Here is a 15,704-nt window from a genome sequence, read left to right as displayed (position 1 = left end):
ATTCCACATGTAGTTAGTGCTTTGTGTTGTAATGGCTAAATCTTTTATTTGTGGTGATGAAATAATTCTGTATCTCACTATTTCTTCTTTCAATTACACTCAGTAGTGTTGCAATACCTTATGAAATACAACCCAAGGGGGAAACCATTGTGCCAACAGGTGCGTAGCTCTATGTAGTGAGTCTTGAACGATGTCCTCTGGGCATCTGAGCAAATCCAGTTGCATTTAGCTTTAGCCTTTGTACGCATGGGCTCTGCAGAGGTGGTCTTCTATTTCCCTGGTACTCATAGGACCAAACTTAGTAACTCACAAAAAACCGCTACGAGGGTTGGTGATCCATCTAAAAAACCACCACCCAAAGTCAAGTCAAAGCCCTCACTTTTCCTGATCAAAAAGTTATTACAGGCTCAAGTGGTTCATCTAAAAATTTCAGGAAATTGAGGGATGGCACAATACTTGTTGAGACAATTAGCGACGAACAAAGTCAATCACTGTTGCGTCTCACTAATATGGATGGTATTAACATAAAAGCGGTATGCCACAAATCCTTGAATATCAGCCGAGGAGTAATCTTTTGCCGGTACGTTTTGTAGATAGATGTTAGTGAGATTGCCGATGAACTTTGTCGTCCTCAAGGTGTTGTTGAGGTGAGAGAAATCATGAGATGTCAGAGTAGAATAGAGGAACATACTCTCTCTCTCTTATATTGACGTTTATCCTTCCCATACCATTGGAGTACATAAGAATAGATTACATGCCTACTCAAGAGTGACCATTCATTCCCAACCCTACGTGATGTTTCCAGTGTCAAAGGTATAGCCACACTATGTCTTCTTACCAGAACACTGCAATCTGTTGCTTCATGTGCAAATGAAGGCCACAATGACTGAATGCTAGGAGGAAGAGAAATGTGTTTATTGTGGGGGATCACATTCAGCTTGCTCATGAGATTGCACCACTTTTAAAGAGGAGAAGGCAATTCTCAAAATTTGTACCCAGCAGAAGCTATCATTTCCAGCCATACAAAAAAAGAGTATAAAAGACGTTAAACTTGTGTAACCTGGTAAAAACTGATGTCTCTTTTGCAGCAGCTACATCCAAGCAAACCTACCGGGTTGGTCTAGTGGTGAACGCGTCTTTTGAAATCAGCTGATCTGGAAGTTGAGAGTTCCAGCATTCAAGTCCTAGTAAAGTCAGTTAGTTTTACATGGATTTGAATACTAGATCGTGGATACCGGTGTTCTTTGGGGGTTGGGTTTCAATTAACCACACATCTCAGGAATGGTCGAACTGAGACTGTACAAGACTACACTCATATATATCATTCTCATTCATCCTCTGAAGTATTATCTGAAAGGTGATTACCAGAGGCTAAACAGGAAAAAACGAAGCTACATCCAAGAAACCCCTACAAATGTGGGTAATCAACAGTGCAGATCCTGTAGTAAAGTAAGATTGCTTGTTCAGGTGTTATCTGCTCAAATCACCTCGTTCACCATTATTTCAGAGCTAACAAAAAATGCACACAAGAAAAAAAATATTATTGGTGGATAGACTGACAGTGGTTTACCGAAAACAACTTTAGTTGGTACAACAAATAAAGTTCCTACTACTACAACAACAGCAAACTACCAAGGTCCCTATGAAGGGATCAGTCAAATAATTGTCGCCTGGTACAGTATCTCTTGCCTTCCAAGTTCCCACCATCACCTCGAGATCTCTTTGAGAATATAGAGGCTGACAAAGTGCCTGAAGAAGCAAACCACTTCCTTAAAGTTATTAACAACAAGAAGAAAAACCAGATTTTATTTGATAAACAATATGCACGTAGTTCTGTAATAACAGGAAAAGACTATTTATGGATACAAAAATTACAGTGGAATGTTTTCGTGGTCTTTGTTCCTGCTGTGAGGATATTGAAATCCTACTAAAGGAACAAAATCTTTTAATACTGTGTCTGCAGGAGATTCGCCTCCATTTCCAGGATGACGTGTCCTTTTGCGGATGTGTTTGTAAAAGATGTGACTGTCAGACTGAGAGTAGAAGGCGTAAGGGTGTAATTACGATTTCCTGAAGGAAATCATAATTCTGCTAGTTTTCATATTCTGCTAGCGACAAACATTACTGCAGTCGCAGTGAAGATATTGATGTCATTCAAAATGAATGTTTGCAACTTATATCTTCCCCTACATTCTCATGTCAGTGAGAGCGATCTATCCAATCTATTTTTCTAGACTCCTATACCATCCCTAATGATTGGCGATTTCAACGTCTATCATCATTCTTGGGGCTCATCGTCTTGTTCTCCCAGAGGCAGTATAGTTGATAGACTGAGGCAGAACTTAGATCTTTGATATCATCTTCATCAGGTGCATTTTCATGCATCGATCTATCAGTGTGTTTAGTAAACTTGCTCCTTCATCTTACTTGGTATGTTCCCAAAAACTTCTATGAAAGCGATCATAGACTGGTTATCTTAGTCAATAATGGTGGATTAGCCTCAGAGTCAACCACAGAGATGAGTGGTTCATCAGAAAGCAGACTGGATACAAGGATTCCTTTGTCAATTATGACAGGAGTGGTAGCACAATTCACCAACTTGCAAAGTTAACTCATCAGATTATTGATAACACAAATGAATTCATCTAATTAACATCTGAAAAGCCAAGTAGCCTGCTGTTCCTTGGTGGGATGAAGACTGTAGGCGGGCACTAAGAGATTGGCATAGGGCTTTACGTAATTTCAGTTGAAGTCCAATGACTGAAATTTTCTATGTCTTCTGCAATCCGAGGGCTGTTTGCCGTCAAGTTTTCCGGTGCGCTAAGTGTAAATCTTGGTTGAATTATGTTGAATCCATTTCTTGTACATCATCATTACATAACACATTTGAAGGTCTTAAAGAAAAGTGTCTAAAAATGTTAGACATACTGAGAGTTCTATGAAATACCCATTGGGGAGCCAATCATATATGCATTTTTTATTTGCACTTCTACTAAGCTCTGGTCTGTTCCCGCTTCGGCTATGGCTGCATAGCTTATTCAACAGGCATGGGCCACTGTGCTGAAGATGCTCGATGTTGTCCATCATTTATCCATTTGTCTTGCCATGGGCGTGTTTCGCTCAACCCCTGCTGGTGGACAGTGCTCTCTTAGGAAAGTCATCTCTTTGGAATAGGTGGAAGCAGATTATATGCTCCTTCGTGGCTCAGATTAAAGTGCAACCAACTCATCCAACCTTTGATGCAGTATTCTCCAACCAGCATGTCAATCGATACAGGAACAGCCGAGATCTACTGCTCCACTAGGCGTCAGAGCTCAGCATCTTTTCTCAGCTGTAGGCATAAAATTGCCTCCATTTATTATTGCTGCTCTGTTTAATTACCCACTTTGGCGATCTCTTGTTAGTTACTGCTTTGATCTATGTCAGTATAATAATAATAATAAAAAGAGCACAAATGTAGTTTTTCTGTGGAACACATTTTACGATATTATAAATAGCTTGATTCCGGATGCTACGGTTTTTATGAATGCTTTAAAAATGATTCTGTTGGGTGTGCTTTTATGGTTGACAATAGACAATACATTTTGGTTTTCCCAGCATCACTAGAATTATCGTTGCGAAGCTTTTTGCTAAAAAAAGCCTTAAGGCCCTAAGTATAATTAACCCAATAATTCGACATGTACTTGTTTGCTAAGATTCCATGAGTGCCTTACAGGCAATTAGTGATGTATACTCCAGACACCCTGTTGTATGTGATATTCAGTCTGCTGTTTCACAAATGACCAGATCTAATACAACAGTGAGCTTCTGCTGCAGCTCCAGCTATATAGGAATTTCAGGCAATGAGCGCGAAGATAGTGCCGCAAAAGAGGCTTGTTTACAGCCTATTTTTACCAATTATGTTGCTTCTAACGATCTTGTTTGTTTCTTGGAGAGGGTAGTTCATGATTACTTAAACTTTGCCCAATTAAGAACCCTATATCACTGTAGAGCTCCTCATGCGGAAATAACTGTCGAGAGGAGGTTGTTATCTGCCATTTACAAATAGGCACAATAGGCTCTTTCATGGATATCTGATGATGCAAACAGATATACCCCTTTGTGCTCGCTGTGACTGCCCAACTAACAGTGCACGACATTCTTGTGGATTGTATCTGTTATGCGGCATTACATTGCAAGTTTAACCTAGGAAATATCATTTGAACAATTTTAGGGGATAATGAAACAAAGTTATCTTATGTTTTACGATTTCTTATGGCCATATGTTTGTATTCAAAAATTTAAATTACTTTGTGTAAGCTATTTATGCCATTTGCCGTAAAACAGATGGTAATTTTATTATCGTAATTTTTCATTTTAATATATATTTTAATTGTTTTTAAAGATGTTTTTAATTTTAGTTGTGAATTTTTAACATTTAGTTTTTAAAAATAAATACATCGTGTCTGGGCAATGATAACGTAAAAGTGTTTTTCGCCTCTCCAAAAAAAAAAAAGGTACCTCACTAATTTTGTGTCAGACATTGAAGATTTGGGGTAAATTAGTGGTAATGATAGTATAATAGTAGGTGCAAGTGATAATGACAGTTCCGATACTGATGAAAATGAACATTTTTCTGCACTTTTAGAAGCTATTCATAAGCAGATTTGTAAATAGTGAACAGTTAATTGTATAAATAGAATGTTTTGTCTTTAGAATAAATTAAGTTGATTTTATTTTTGTTGGAAATTATACTTGAATTTTATATGGATGCTGTTTTGTTATTAGAATGTGGTATTTTATCCTGGTGGTGGGAGGGGGTGTTGTTATTTTGGCTATATTTTCTAGTTAGTAAGTGTGTTTAGTAGACCTACATATAATTTTATTTTATGCTTATAACATAAAAAAAGAATAAAAACAGTACCAGTAAGCTTCTGTAAGCATACCTGTACAAAAATATTTTACTTATCAGTGAAACATTTATTTATAATTAAGGTTTCCACCCCCACAGGTTATTTTTAACCTTTTGTACAATTATTTAATAACATGCAAGATAAGTTATTTTTAACTAAGATAAAAAAAAAACAGTACAAATCAGTCGCTGTTAATTCAAACTTGTTTAAAAAAAAATCAAGTATTATTAGGGGGAAGAATAAAAAAAACTGAGGCTGTAGGCAAAGTTCACTCTGGAAATACCTAGGGATCATAGTTATTATACATAACATGGTATGTCTATCTTATACATAAAATGACCCATTTTTCTTTCAAGAAACAACTATTAAGGGCAGTAATTACCTTGACATGCTTCAGAATTATACCTCCTACAGCCCCAGCCAGACATTTTCCCCACATCGTTTGTTTACCAATCACTTGATGATTTTTTCCGTGGTGACTGAATCAGTTGTAATAGATTCATCCGTTGGCCTCCTAGATCACCAGACATCACACCTTGTAATTACTTACTTTGGGGATTTAAGGATTGTATCTGTGACACTAGAATTGTGAACCATTGAAGTTAAGGCAAGAATTCAAACTGCAATTCAAAGAATTGATTCAGTCATGCTGGATTGTGCCTGGCATGAGCTAAATTATAGTTTGGATATTTTACATTCAACAGAATGATCCCATATTAAATGTTAATGACTAAGTTTAAACTTTAATATTTCTCTAAAATGTGATGAATATAATTTTTATACTTAAGAAGATTCACAATATGTTTTGTGATCAATTCAAAGTTTTACACATAATTTATAGACACCCGCATAATCAATAAACAGCTTTCCTGATTTTTTTTTCGGACAAATCATAAGTAATTTTTAATGCTTTGTTTCTGACTTTTCTTTACAAAATTATTGTATTGTGCATTATTTTTATAAGTTTTATGAATTTATAAACCTAAATCAAGTTTTATTTATTAACATGAATTTGAAATTTTGTTTTTTCAGTACCTGGGTTCAGATATGGAGGTATTGAGTGGTCGTACATTTTTAGAGGATAATTGTTATCACAGTTTATTACTTTTGCCACCATCTGGTGTGGTGCTTGTACCAGGACAGACTCTACCTTTAACAGTGTCTGATCGGCATACAATTGCCATGCTAAGGCATTGTGTTAACAATGATCGTACGTTTGGAGTGATTGCTAGCTGGTAAGTTTTGCAAATCAGTGGGAAATATGTTTTTGTGAAAAAAATTTTTTAATAGATGATATCTTTATTTTGTTCATACCAAAATATATATTTTATAGGTTATATCATAGATACAGTAAATGAAATTTTGCTTGCACCTCACTCGGCTGACATTGGCAATTGGAACCATGGTGTACCTCTGTTATAATGATTTACAGTGTTATGTATTAAAAAACCAAAGAAGAAATGTTAAATTTATAAAAAATCTACTTTAAAAGTATATTTTTAAAAATCACTTAAAAGGTGTAGCTTTTTAAGTGTACAATAATGAGCAAACAGTAAAATTGATTTAATTAACTTTGTTAAAAAGAAGACTTAACATTGATTGACATTACGTAATAAATTTTATTTAATTTGTGTGTGAAATTTAGTCTGTTTATTGTTAGCAAACAATGTAGCCTGATAATAATCCATACCAGCCAAAAATGGAAAAAATGTAATTTGAAGAATGGATTTATTCTATGGTAACTCCACAGAATAACTTCTTAAATGATTTTTAATTTCTGTGATAATTTTATTTTAAATCATCATAAAAAAAAAATGAAGTAAACGTTGGTGCAGAAGCTTTGGAAAGGTTTTTATTAATTTGTACTCTGCAGATATAGTCATTGAACATTTGAATTATTTTTATTTTCCACATACAGCAACTTGTTAAATGTTGTTAAATTCCATTTTCATTCAAGTTCTGAAAAACAAGAGATAGATACACTAAGAACTTTAGTTTTACAGTTCAAAATATACAGTTTTTATTCTTTTTTTGTTTACTTGTTACATTGTTGGTATACAACAATCTTTGTTGTACACCAAGGATGCAATGATGCAATAAAGAATGCAATAAATCTAAATGTCCCAATTTTTATAATAGATCCTGTGGATGTCTAGTACAGATTCAAAAACCATTAGAGAAGAAGGGAATAGGTTGGATAGTAAAAACAGATTGCTCTACCCTCAAAGGAGTCATAAAATGAGACAAGCAGTCCCACAATTCTTGGATTATGGAAATGAAAATCTTCCTGATTTTACTAAGTATGGGAACAGCATATTACTAGTGCTATTCCAGATTGATTCTGCAACAGCTTTCTTTTTCTCTACTTTAAGAAAGAGCCACCTTCAAACTTGCTCAGGCAATACAGGGAAAATTGTAGGCTATTTCCAAAATGATTTGATATATGGAAGTATAAAATTTTCTTTATTAAAAATTTGCAGTAGAAAATAATACAATGAAACTATCTTTACTACCAGATTTTTTTTAACTTGGAAAAATCCACAGTTTGAACGTTCCTATGGGAAATGTAACGAATCCTTTTTTATTGCTAATAAGCAAATTTCTACCACCTAAAAGAATAATTAATGTCAGATTTAGGAGTTCAGAAGATAAAATAAGTTAGTCAGGCAGTGAGGTGTTTAAATGTTATCTTTATAAATTTACTATAAAAAAAGAGGAAAGAAATTTTGTTTTATTATAAAGAAAGGAATCAGTTTCTAAGAAGACACTCAAACAAATAAACCTCAGGTAACACAAGAATTGATACAAAAAATGGAAGAAAGAAGAAAATAAAAATAAAAAAGGAAAATACAACAGAGCAATCTATCAAAGATTGAATAACGAATTAAAGAGAGAGACATATAAAGCTATAGAAAGGTGGTTAAAAGAAAAATGTAAAGATGTAGAAAATTGAGAAAAGAAAAGGAAATATGACATGATATAATATATAAGAGGGTGAAAAATGCCACAAGGGATAGAAGAAATTTTACTTATAAAATGAAAGAAATTGAGAAGAAAGATGGTAAAAGTGTTTATAAACAAGATGAGATACAGAAACAACGTAAGAGTAGAAACGATGTTGAGGATAGGTAGAGGACCTGTATGTAGGGAGAAGGAAATGTGAAACATGGAAAGCTGAGAGGGGAAGAAGAAATTGTGGAAGAGGAAAAAGGCCCACCAGTTAAAAGATGAAGTTATTCAAGCTACAGGGTGATTTTTTAGTCCTGTTACCCAATTGTTAATGTCTGGTAATTTTTTTTTAAGAAAGGGAAATTTTGTTTTGTGACACGAAGTTGGTAGCGCTACACAAACGGTATAGATACAGCAGTGTGAGTTGATTCTCCTTGAGCTGTGTAAACTTTTGTGCCGTTTCTGGTGGTGTTACGAACAGAATGTCTTTTACCATAGAACAACGAGTTTTCATTCTTGAACAATATTTTTCAACAAAATCGTACGCGAGTGTAAAAGAATCATTTCAAATAAAATTTGTTGATGTTCCTCTGCCAGAAAAAATGTCAATTTCTAGGCTAGCAAACTAATTTCGAGAGACAGGTAGTGTTTGCGACAGAAAATGTAGTGGTGAGCTGAAGCTCTTGGACTAATCGTACACGATATGGATACAATTTCAATTTTTTAACAGCTTTCTGAACACTTGAATATGACAAACCAACTTGCGTGGAAAGTTTTCGTAAACTTTTCCATGGAGAATTGAGTAATCTTGTTTTCACATTCTCTAAAATGTCATCTGTCAAGCGAGTTGGTCGACCTATTAGCACGTTATTATCTGTTTGCTTGTTCTATGGTAAAAGACGTTCTGTTCGTAATACAACCGGAAACGGCACAAAAGTTTAAAAAGCTCAAGGAGAATCAACTCACACTACGGTATCTATACCGGTTGAGTAGCGCTACCAACTTTGTGTTACAAAACAAAATTTCCCTTTCTTAGAAAATAATTACCAGACGTTAACAATTATGTAACAGGACTAAAATTCACCCTGCATTAAAGATATGAAGAACAGAAAAGCAACAGGAGTAGATGAATTTCCAATAGAACTCTTTATGTTTACAAGCTGAGGGAGTAGATGATATACTTTCGCTGTGCAATAGAATTTATGAAATAGAAGATTCTGTTTAAACAGTAATGAAACCTATACCTAAAAAGGCTGGTTACCGGCCTCCGTGGTGCGAGTGGTAGCGACTCAGCCTTTCATCCAGAAGGTTTGAATCCCGGTCAGGCATGGCATTTTCACATGCTACCAAAACATTCACTTCATCCCATCCTCTGAAGTAATACCTTACAGTGGTCCTGGAGGTAAAAAGATAAAAGTTGGAAACAAAAAATGTAAAGAGAATAGAACTATCAGCTTAATATCACATGCTGCAAAAAGAATAAATGGAGAAGAACAGTTTGGATTCAGATAAGAAATGGGAACAAGAGAAGCTATAGGATTGATCAGAATGATTGGAGAGAGATGTTGTAGAAGAGGATTGAGTTTGTGTTTTATAGATATGGAAAAGGCATTTGGCAGAGTACAGTGGGAAATGTTATTTGAGATTCTGAAAGAAAAGAGAGGTGATTTGAAGGATAGGAGGAGACTGATTAGAGAATAGTATATGAAGCAAAAAGGAGCTGTGAAAATAAATGAGAATCTCATAGATTGGTTAAAATTAGAGAAATGAGGCAAGGCTGCTGTTTATCACAACCTCGTTTACCTTTTTTGTCGAGGAAATATTGGGTGGCAAAATAGGAGTAAGTGTAGATAGAAGAAAGCGTAGGTGTCAGATTTGCTGATAATCTGCTGATTGTAGCTAAAGTCACTCAGACATTACAAGGAATGATAAAAAGCATGGGAAGTACAGATTAAGAAATACGGAATGAAAATAAATGTGAGGAAAACGAAAGTTACGAAGGTGAATGAAAGAGAACAGCAGAAGAAAAAACAAATAAAATCATACAGATATCTCGGGACAATACCTAGAAGACGGAAAGAGTAAAGAAGAGATTAAGATGGCAAAGGAAGCCTTTTTCAGAAAGAAAAACTTACATTTTGGAACATGGAACTGAACCTGAGGAAGAAATTGATAAAATGCTATTTGGACTACACTTTTGTACGGCAGTGAAACATGGACAAAGATCATTTTGAGATTATCAAAAGATGGAGAAGACAAAATGAGTGGACAGAGTAATGCACCAGTGTTAAGAAGAATAAATGAAGATAGAACAGTATTGGTGACTCAAAAGGAGGAAAGGAAACTGGGTTGGGGATATAATTAGGGGAAAAGGAAAAATAATTACAGTTCTTGAAGCTTGCTTTAAAGGTAAAAAAAAGAAGAGGAAGAAAGAGGACTGAAATTAATAAGTGTCATAAAGGGTAGTCAAGGTTATCATGAAACAAAAAGGAAAGCAAGGGAAAGAAAACAGATGGAGATAATGGTGGTTTCAGGGACGTACCAGCAGGCAAAACACTATATGATGATGATGATTATATTTACTGATTTATTTGTATTAATTTTACATGTGAAATAGAACAAAAAACAGTTGTTAGACATACTAGAAAAGCACTATTAATTTTACTGTATCATCAGTTTGTGCCAGAAGTATAATATATCTTCAGTAAATATGATATTTTGTCTTAATTAAAATATCTCTAGCTACTTTCATTATTTTTCTCTTCAGTTATCAGTCTATATTTGATGAGTTAACTACAGATATTATAACCATAACATAATTACTGTAGTTTCAGAACCTGTTTATTTATTTCTGCCATTGTCTATCAACAACATTTTCATTGGTTGATCATAGGCTTTTCATTATATGATCATTGGCTGATCATAGACCTAATGCAATCCAGAACTTCTTTTTGCAGAACGATCTACTTCCATCAGAAGGATCACAAAATGAGATAAACTACTACTATATCATTCCACTACGATCCCCTTGAAAAACTTTATTCATTTCTTCTTAATACATTCTCTCCACCTTCTTCTTTAAATTCTGGTAACATGCATGTTTAACATTTCCTTATTAATAAAACTTTTTGTATTATTTTGTGTCCTAAATCTTCTGTTTTTCAGTACAAACATTGTGAGAAGTTTCACTATGAAACTAATTTTAAGTGCTTTCTCTTTGATGAATGACATTCAGTTATTTACTTCTTTTATTGTTGATAGTATAGTAATATTATTATATTAAGTTGAAATTAATTATAGGTACTGTTTTGAACTGTTGTTGTCACAAAGTCAGTCATGTTTGTAGCATTGCAATCATTTCAGTGAGCAGTTTTATACATGTTATTAACTTAGTGATTCATTTTCTTATTATTGTTATATTTTTCACAATTTTAATACTTACCATTTAGGTCATCTTATTCAGAGCATTTTGATGAAATAGCTGATATTGGTACAACTGCAGAAATATATGAGTACCAGATGGAAGAAGGACATAATAATTTCAGGATTAAAGCGAAAGCACGTCAAAGGTTTAAAGTAATAGAAATGCACAGGCAGAGTGAAGGGTATGTTTATTTATCTGGTTTTATTTATTTCTTTTCTTTTATTTTAAAGAAAGCTTGATTCAGTTTAGTTCAGGGCTTACAGTAAAATCACACTTAAGCATGTGATTTCAAATTATTTAATAGGGGTAAAAATGTGTGCAAGATTAATTGGTTAGCTGCTCTGTATGAAAATGTATTTTATGTAATGAAAGTAAACAAAATATTCCACTTAACTTCTGCTGTAAATTTTTATCTAAAATCAGTTGCTTGCTACAAAGTTTATATTTGATATAATTGTAAATATTTTTAATTGTGTACGTCAAAGTACAAATAAATAGATCTTGGCCAGTTTAAATTCACTATAGAGAACTCTTTTAAGTACTGATATTCTATTGTAGTATAATAAATTAAACCTTAAAAAATTATAAAACCAGCTTCATAAAATGCTTTAATAATTAAAAAAAGGAATTTTAGTACTTCAGATTTTGATTTTTTATCATATTAAAAACAACAGCTTCAAAGAATTACTAACTACTCTTTATGTGACACAAGACTTCAAAACATTGATTTAAAAAAAAATTTAATATCTTTTAGGTAGATTTCATAAGAAATCTGCCTATTGTAATGGGTACCATGATTCAACTTCTGGAAAATTTTTATATATCTTCACGTTTCACATCCCCCAGACCCCAAAACCACCACTGTCAGTTCAAAAGTTTATATATATATATATATATACACACACACACCTATTTAAAAATTTCACTTACTTGTGGACATGATAGTTGCTGTAATTTTTCACCAATCACTTTCAAATTGATACATAAAATATAATGACCTAAAACCTGGGTTGCCTTCATTAATGGGCAAAATCAAACCAGGGAGGTGGAAATGGAGGGCTTTTTAAAAAAAAACAAAATATTGCTATAACTTTCTTATTAAGTAAAATATCAAATTCATGTAAAGTTCCTACTATTCTTCGGATAAGGGCTTAAAACCTATCTAAGTAAAGTTTTTTAATATCACCAACCATTCACCCAGGTGGTGGAAAAAATTGGTTTTAAAGACAAAAAAATCATACCTCCTTAATAGGCACAGTATCAGATCGGTTTAAAGTGGTCATTAGCCCTCTTAACATTACCTAAAACTTTTGTCTGAAACAATTTTTGATATCACCAACCCTTACAGCAAAGGACGATCAAAATATTGCTGGAATTATAAGAAGATGGGGCTTGTCGTACGCTAAACATGTAAAACTTTTTTCACATGCAACTGTTGTCATATTGAGTAAATTTGAAGTTTGTCTTAACTTTAAGATGGAATTCTTTTTTATCCCCTACTTAGCACTGGTGAAATTTACCTCCGCCTTCCGGCATGCTGAAAGGGATTTTTTTTGCTTTTTAATGATATTAACTTTTTTAAATTTATTTTATAAACTTATAAGATATGAATGAATTTAAAAAAATAAATCATTATGAAAAAACCTATTCTCAAGAAACAAGTTAAGTCTCTGTTCAGTAAAAATTAAAAAGAGAAATGTTTGCAAAAGATTGTGTAAAAGAGTAATACTACTGAATGTGAGTGAAGATTATTTTCTAGAATATGATGTATTGTTTTCCATCTAATCTTAAAGTTTTATGTGAATATTAGAGTGATTACATTCTGTATATCATTGTGATATGAAATTTCAATATTAAGTAATGACGATCACAAGCAAATAAAATTATTTTCAAATCATTTACATGACATTTAATTGTCTTATATAAAAATATTCCTTTGATGTTGTTAAATTACAGCATCTGGTTCAGCTGATAGTGCTGGTAACAAGTCGCTATAGCATCTGACTTTCTTCCTTTATGGAGTAAAAGAAAAATCAATACAGTTGATGTGTTTGTTAAAAATGAAATTAATCATACAAGTTGAATGGAGAGGAGCCTCCTTCTTTGTGCAGTCTGGTAATAAAATTGTTATCGAGCGGAATTCCGGGACTGTTAAAAATATTACTTATAAATGTAATTAAAGATTTCATCATTAAAATCAAAGTTTTTGGTAATAGGTGATAGATAACATAATGTTATCTGATAATAGATAGCAATTTTTTTTTTGTCTTCAGTCATTTGACTGGTTTGATGCAGCTCTCCAAGATTCCCTATCTAGTGCTAGTCGTTTCATTTCAGTATACCCTCTACAATCCTACATCCCTAACAATTTGTTTTACATATTCCAAATGTGGCCTGCCTACACAATGTTTCCCTTCTACCTGTCCTTCCAATATTAAAGCGACTATTCCAGGATGCCTTAGTTTGTGGCCTATAAGTCTGTCTCTTCTTTTAACTATATTTTTCCAAACGCTTCTTTCTTCATCTATTTGCCGCAATACCTCTTCATTTGTCACTTTATCCACCCGTCTGATTTTTAACATTCTCCTATTGCACTGCATTTCAAAAGCTTCTAATCTTTTCTTCTCAGATACTCCGATCGTCCAAGTTTCACTTCCATATAAAGCGACACTCCAAACATACACTTTCAAAAATCTTTTCCTGACATTTAAATTAATTTTTGATGTAAACAAATTATATTTTTTACTGAAGGCTCGTTTCGCTTGTGCTATTTGGCATTTTATATCGCTCCTGCTTCGTCCATCTTTAGTAATTCTAATTCGCAAATAACAAAATTCTTCTACCTCCATAATCTTTTCTCCTCCTATTTTCACATTCAGCGGTCCATCATTGTTATTTCTACTACATTTCATTACTTTTGTTTTGTTCTTGTTTATTTTCATGTGATAGTTCTTGCGTAGGACTTCATATATGCCGTTCATTGTTTCTTCTAAATCCTTTTTACTCTCGGCTAGAATTACTATATCATCGGCAAATCGTAGCATCTTTATCTTTTCACCTTGTACTGTTACTCCGAATCTAAATTATTCTTTAACATCATTAACTGCTAGTTCCATGTAAAGATTAAAAAGTAACAGAGATAGGGAACATCCTTGTCGGACTCCCTTTCTTATTACGGCTTCTTTCTTATGTTCTTCAATTGTTACTGTTGCTGTTTGGTTCCTGTACATGTTAGCAATTGTTCTTCTATCTCTGTATTTGAACCCTAATTTTATTAAAATGCTGAACATTTTATTCCAGTCTACGTTATCAAATGCCTTTTCTAGGTCTATAAACGCCAAGAACGTTGGTTTGTTTTTCTTTAATCTTCCTTCTACTATTAATCTGAGGCCTAAAATTGCTTCCCTCGTCCCTATACTATTCCTGAAACCAAATTGGTCTTCTCCTAACACTTCCTCCACTCTCCTCTCAATTCTGTATAGAATTCTAGTTAAGATTTTTGATGCATGACTAGTTAAACTAATTGTTCTGTATTCTTCACATTTATCTGCCCCTGCTTTCTTTGGTATCATTACTATAACACTTTTTTTAAAGTCTGACGGAAATTCCCCTCTTTCATAAATATTACACACCAGTTTGTATAATCTATCAATCGCTTCCTCACTTGCACTGCGCAGTAATTCTACAGGTATTCCGTCTATTCCAGGAGCCTTTCTGCCATTTAAATCTTTTAATGCTCTCTTAAATTCAGATCTCAGTATTGTTTCTCCTATTTCATCCTCCTCAACTTCCTCTATAACACCATTTTCTAATTCATTTCCTCCGTATAACTTCAATATATTCCACCCATCTATCAACTTTACCTTTCGTATTATATATTGGTGTACTATCTTTGTTTAACACATTATTAGATTTTAATTTATGTACCCCCAAATTTTCCTTATCTTTCCTGTATGCTCCGTCTATTTTACCAATGTTCATTTCTCTTTCCACTTCTGAACACTTTTCTTTAATCCACTCTTCTTTTGCCAGTTTGCACTTCCTGTTTATAGCATTTCTTAATTGCCGATAGTTCCTTTTACTTTCTTCATCACTATCATTCTTATATTTTCTACGTTCATCCATCAGCTGCAATATATCGTCTGAAACCCAAGGTTTTCTACCATTTCTCTTTATTCTGCCTAAGTTTGCTTCTGCTGATTTAAGAATTTCCTTTTTAACATTCTCCCATTCTTCTTCTACATTTTCTACCTTATCTTTTTTTTACTCAGACCTCTTGCGATGTCCTCCTCCAAAATCTTCCTTACCTCCTCTTCCTCAAGCTTCTCTAAATTCCACCGATTCATCTGACACCTTTTCTTCAGGTTTTTAAACCCCAATCTACATTTCATTATCACCAAATTATGGTCGCTATCAATGTCTGCTCCAGGGTAAGTTTT

General features: G+C 33.6%; 1 protein-coding gene across 5 annotated transcripts in view; it reads left to right on the top strand.

The window, feature by feature from the left end:
- The window catches only part of LOC142328814 (protein cereblon-like), a 38,120-nt gene that overhangs the window by 12,412 nt on the left and 10,004 nt on the right, over window positions 1-15,704 (top strand). For all 5 annotated transcript variants that reach the window (XM_075372865.1, XM_075372862.1, XM_075372864.1 and 2 more), the window contains 2 exons: window positions 5,925-6,127; window positions 11,291-11,446. In XM_075372865.1, the coding sequence (XP_075228980.1) occupies window positions 5,925-6,127; window positions 11,291-11,446 (359 nt within the window). The remainder of the gene's footprint in view (window positions 1-5,924; window positions 6,128-11,290; window positions 11,447-15,704) is intronic.

This window comes from Lycorma delicatula, chromosome 8 (genome assembly GCF_047948215.1).
Source record: "Lycorma delicatula isolate Av1 chromosome 8, ASM4794821v1, whole genome shotgun sequence".
Taxonomy (NCBI): domain Eukaryota; kingdom Metazoa; phylum Arthropoda; class Insecta; order Hemiptera; family Fulgoridae; genus Lycorma; species Lycorma delicatula.
The sequence above is the reverse complement of the archived record's forward strand: the minus strand, read 5'-3'. Positions and strand labels throughout refer to the sequence as shown.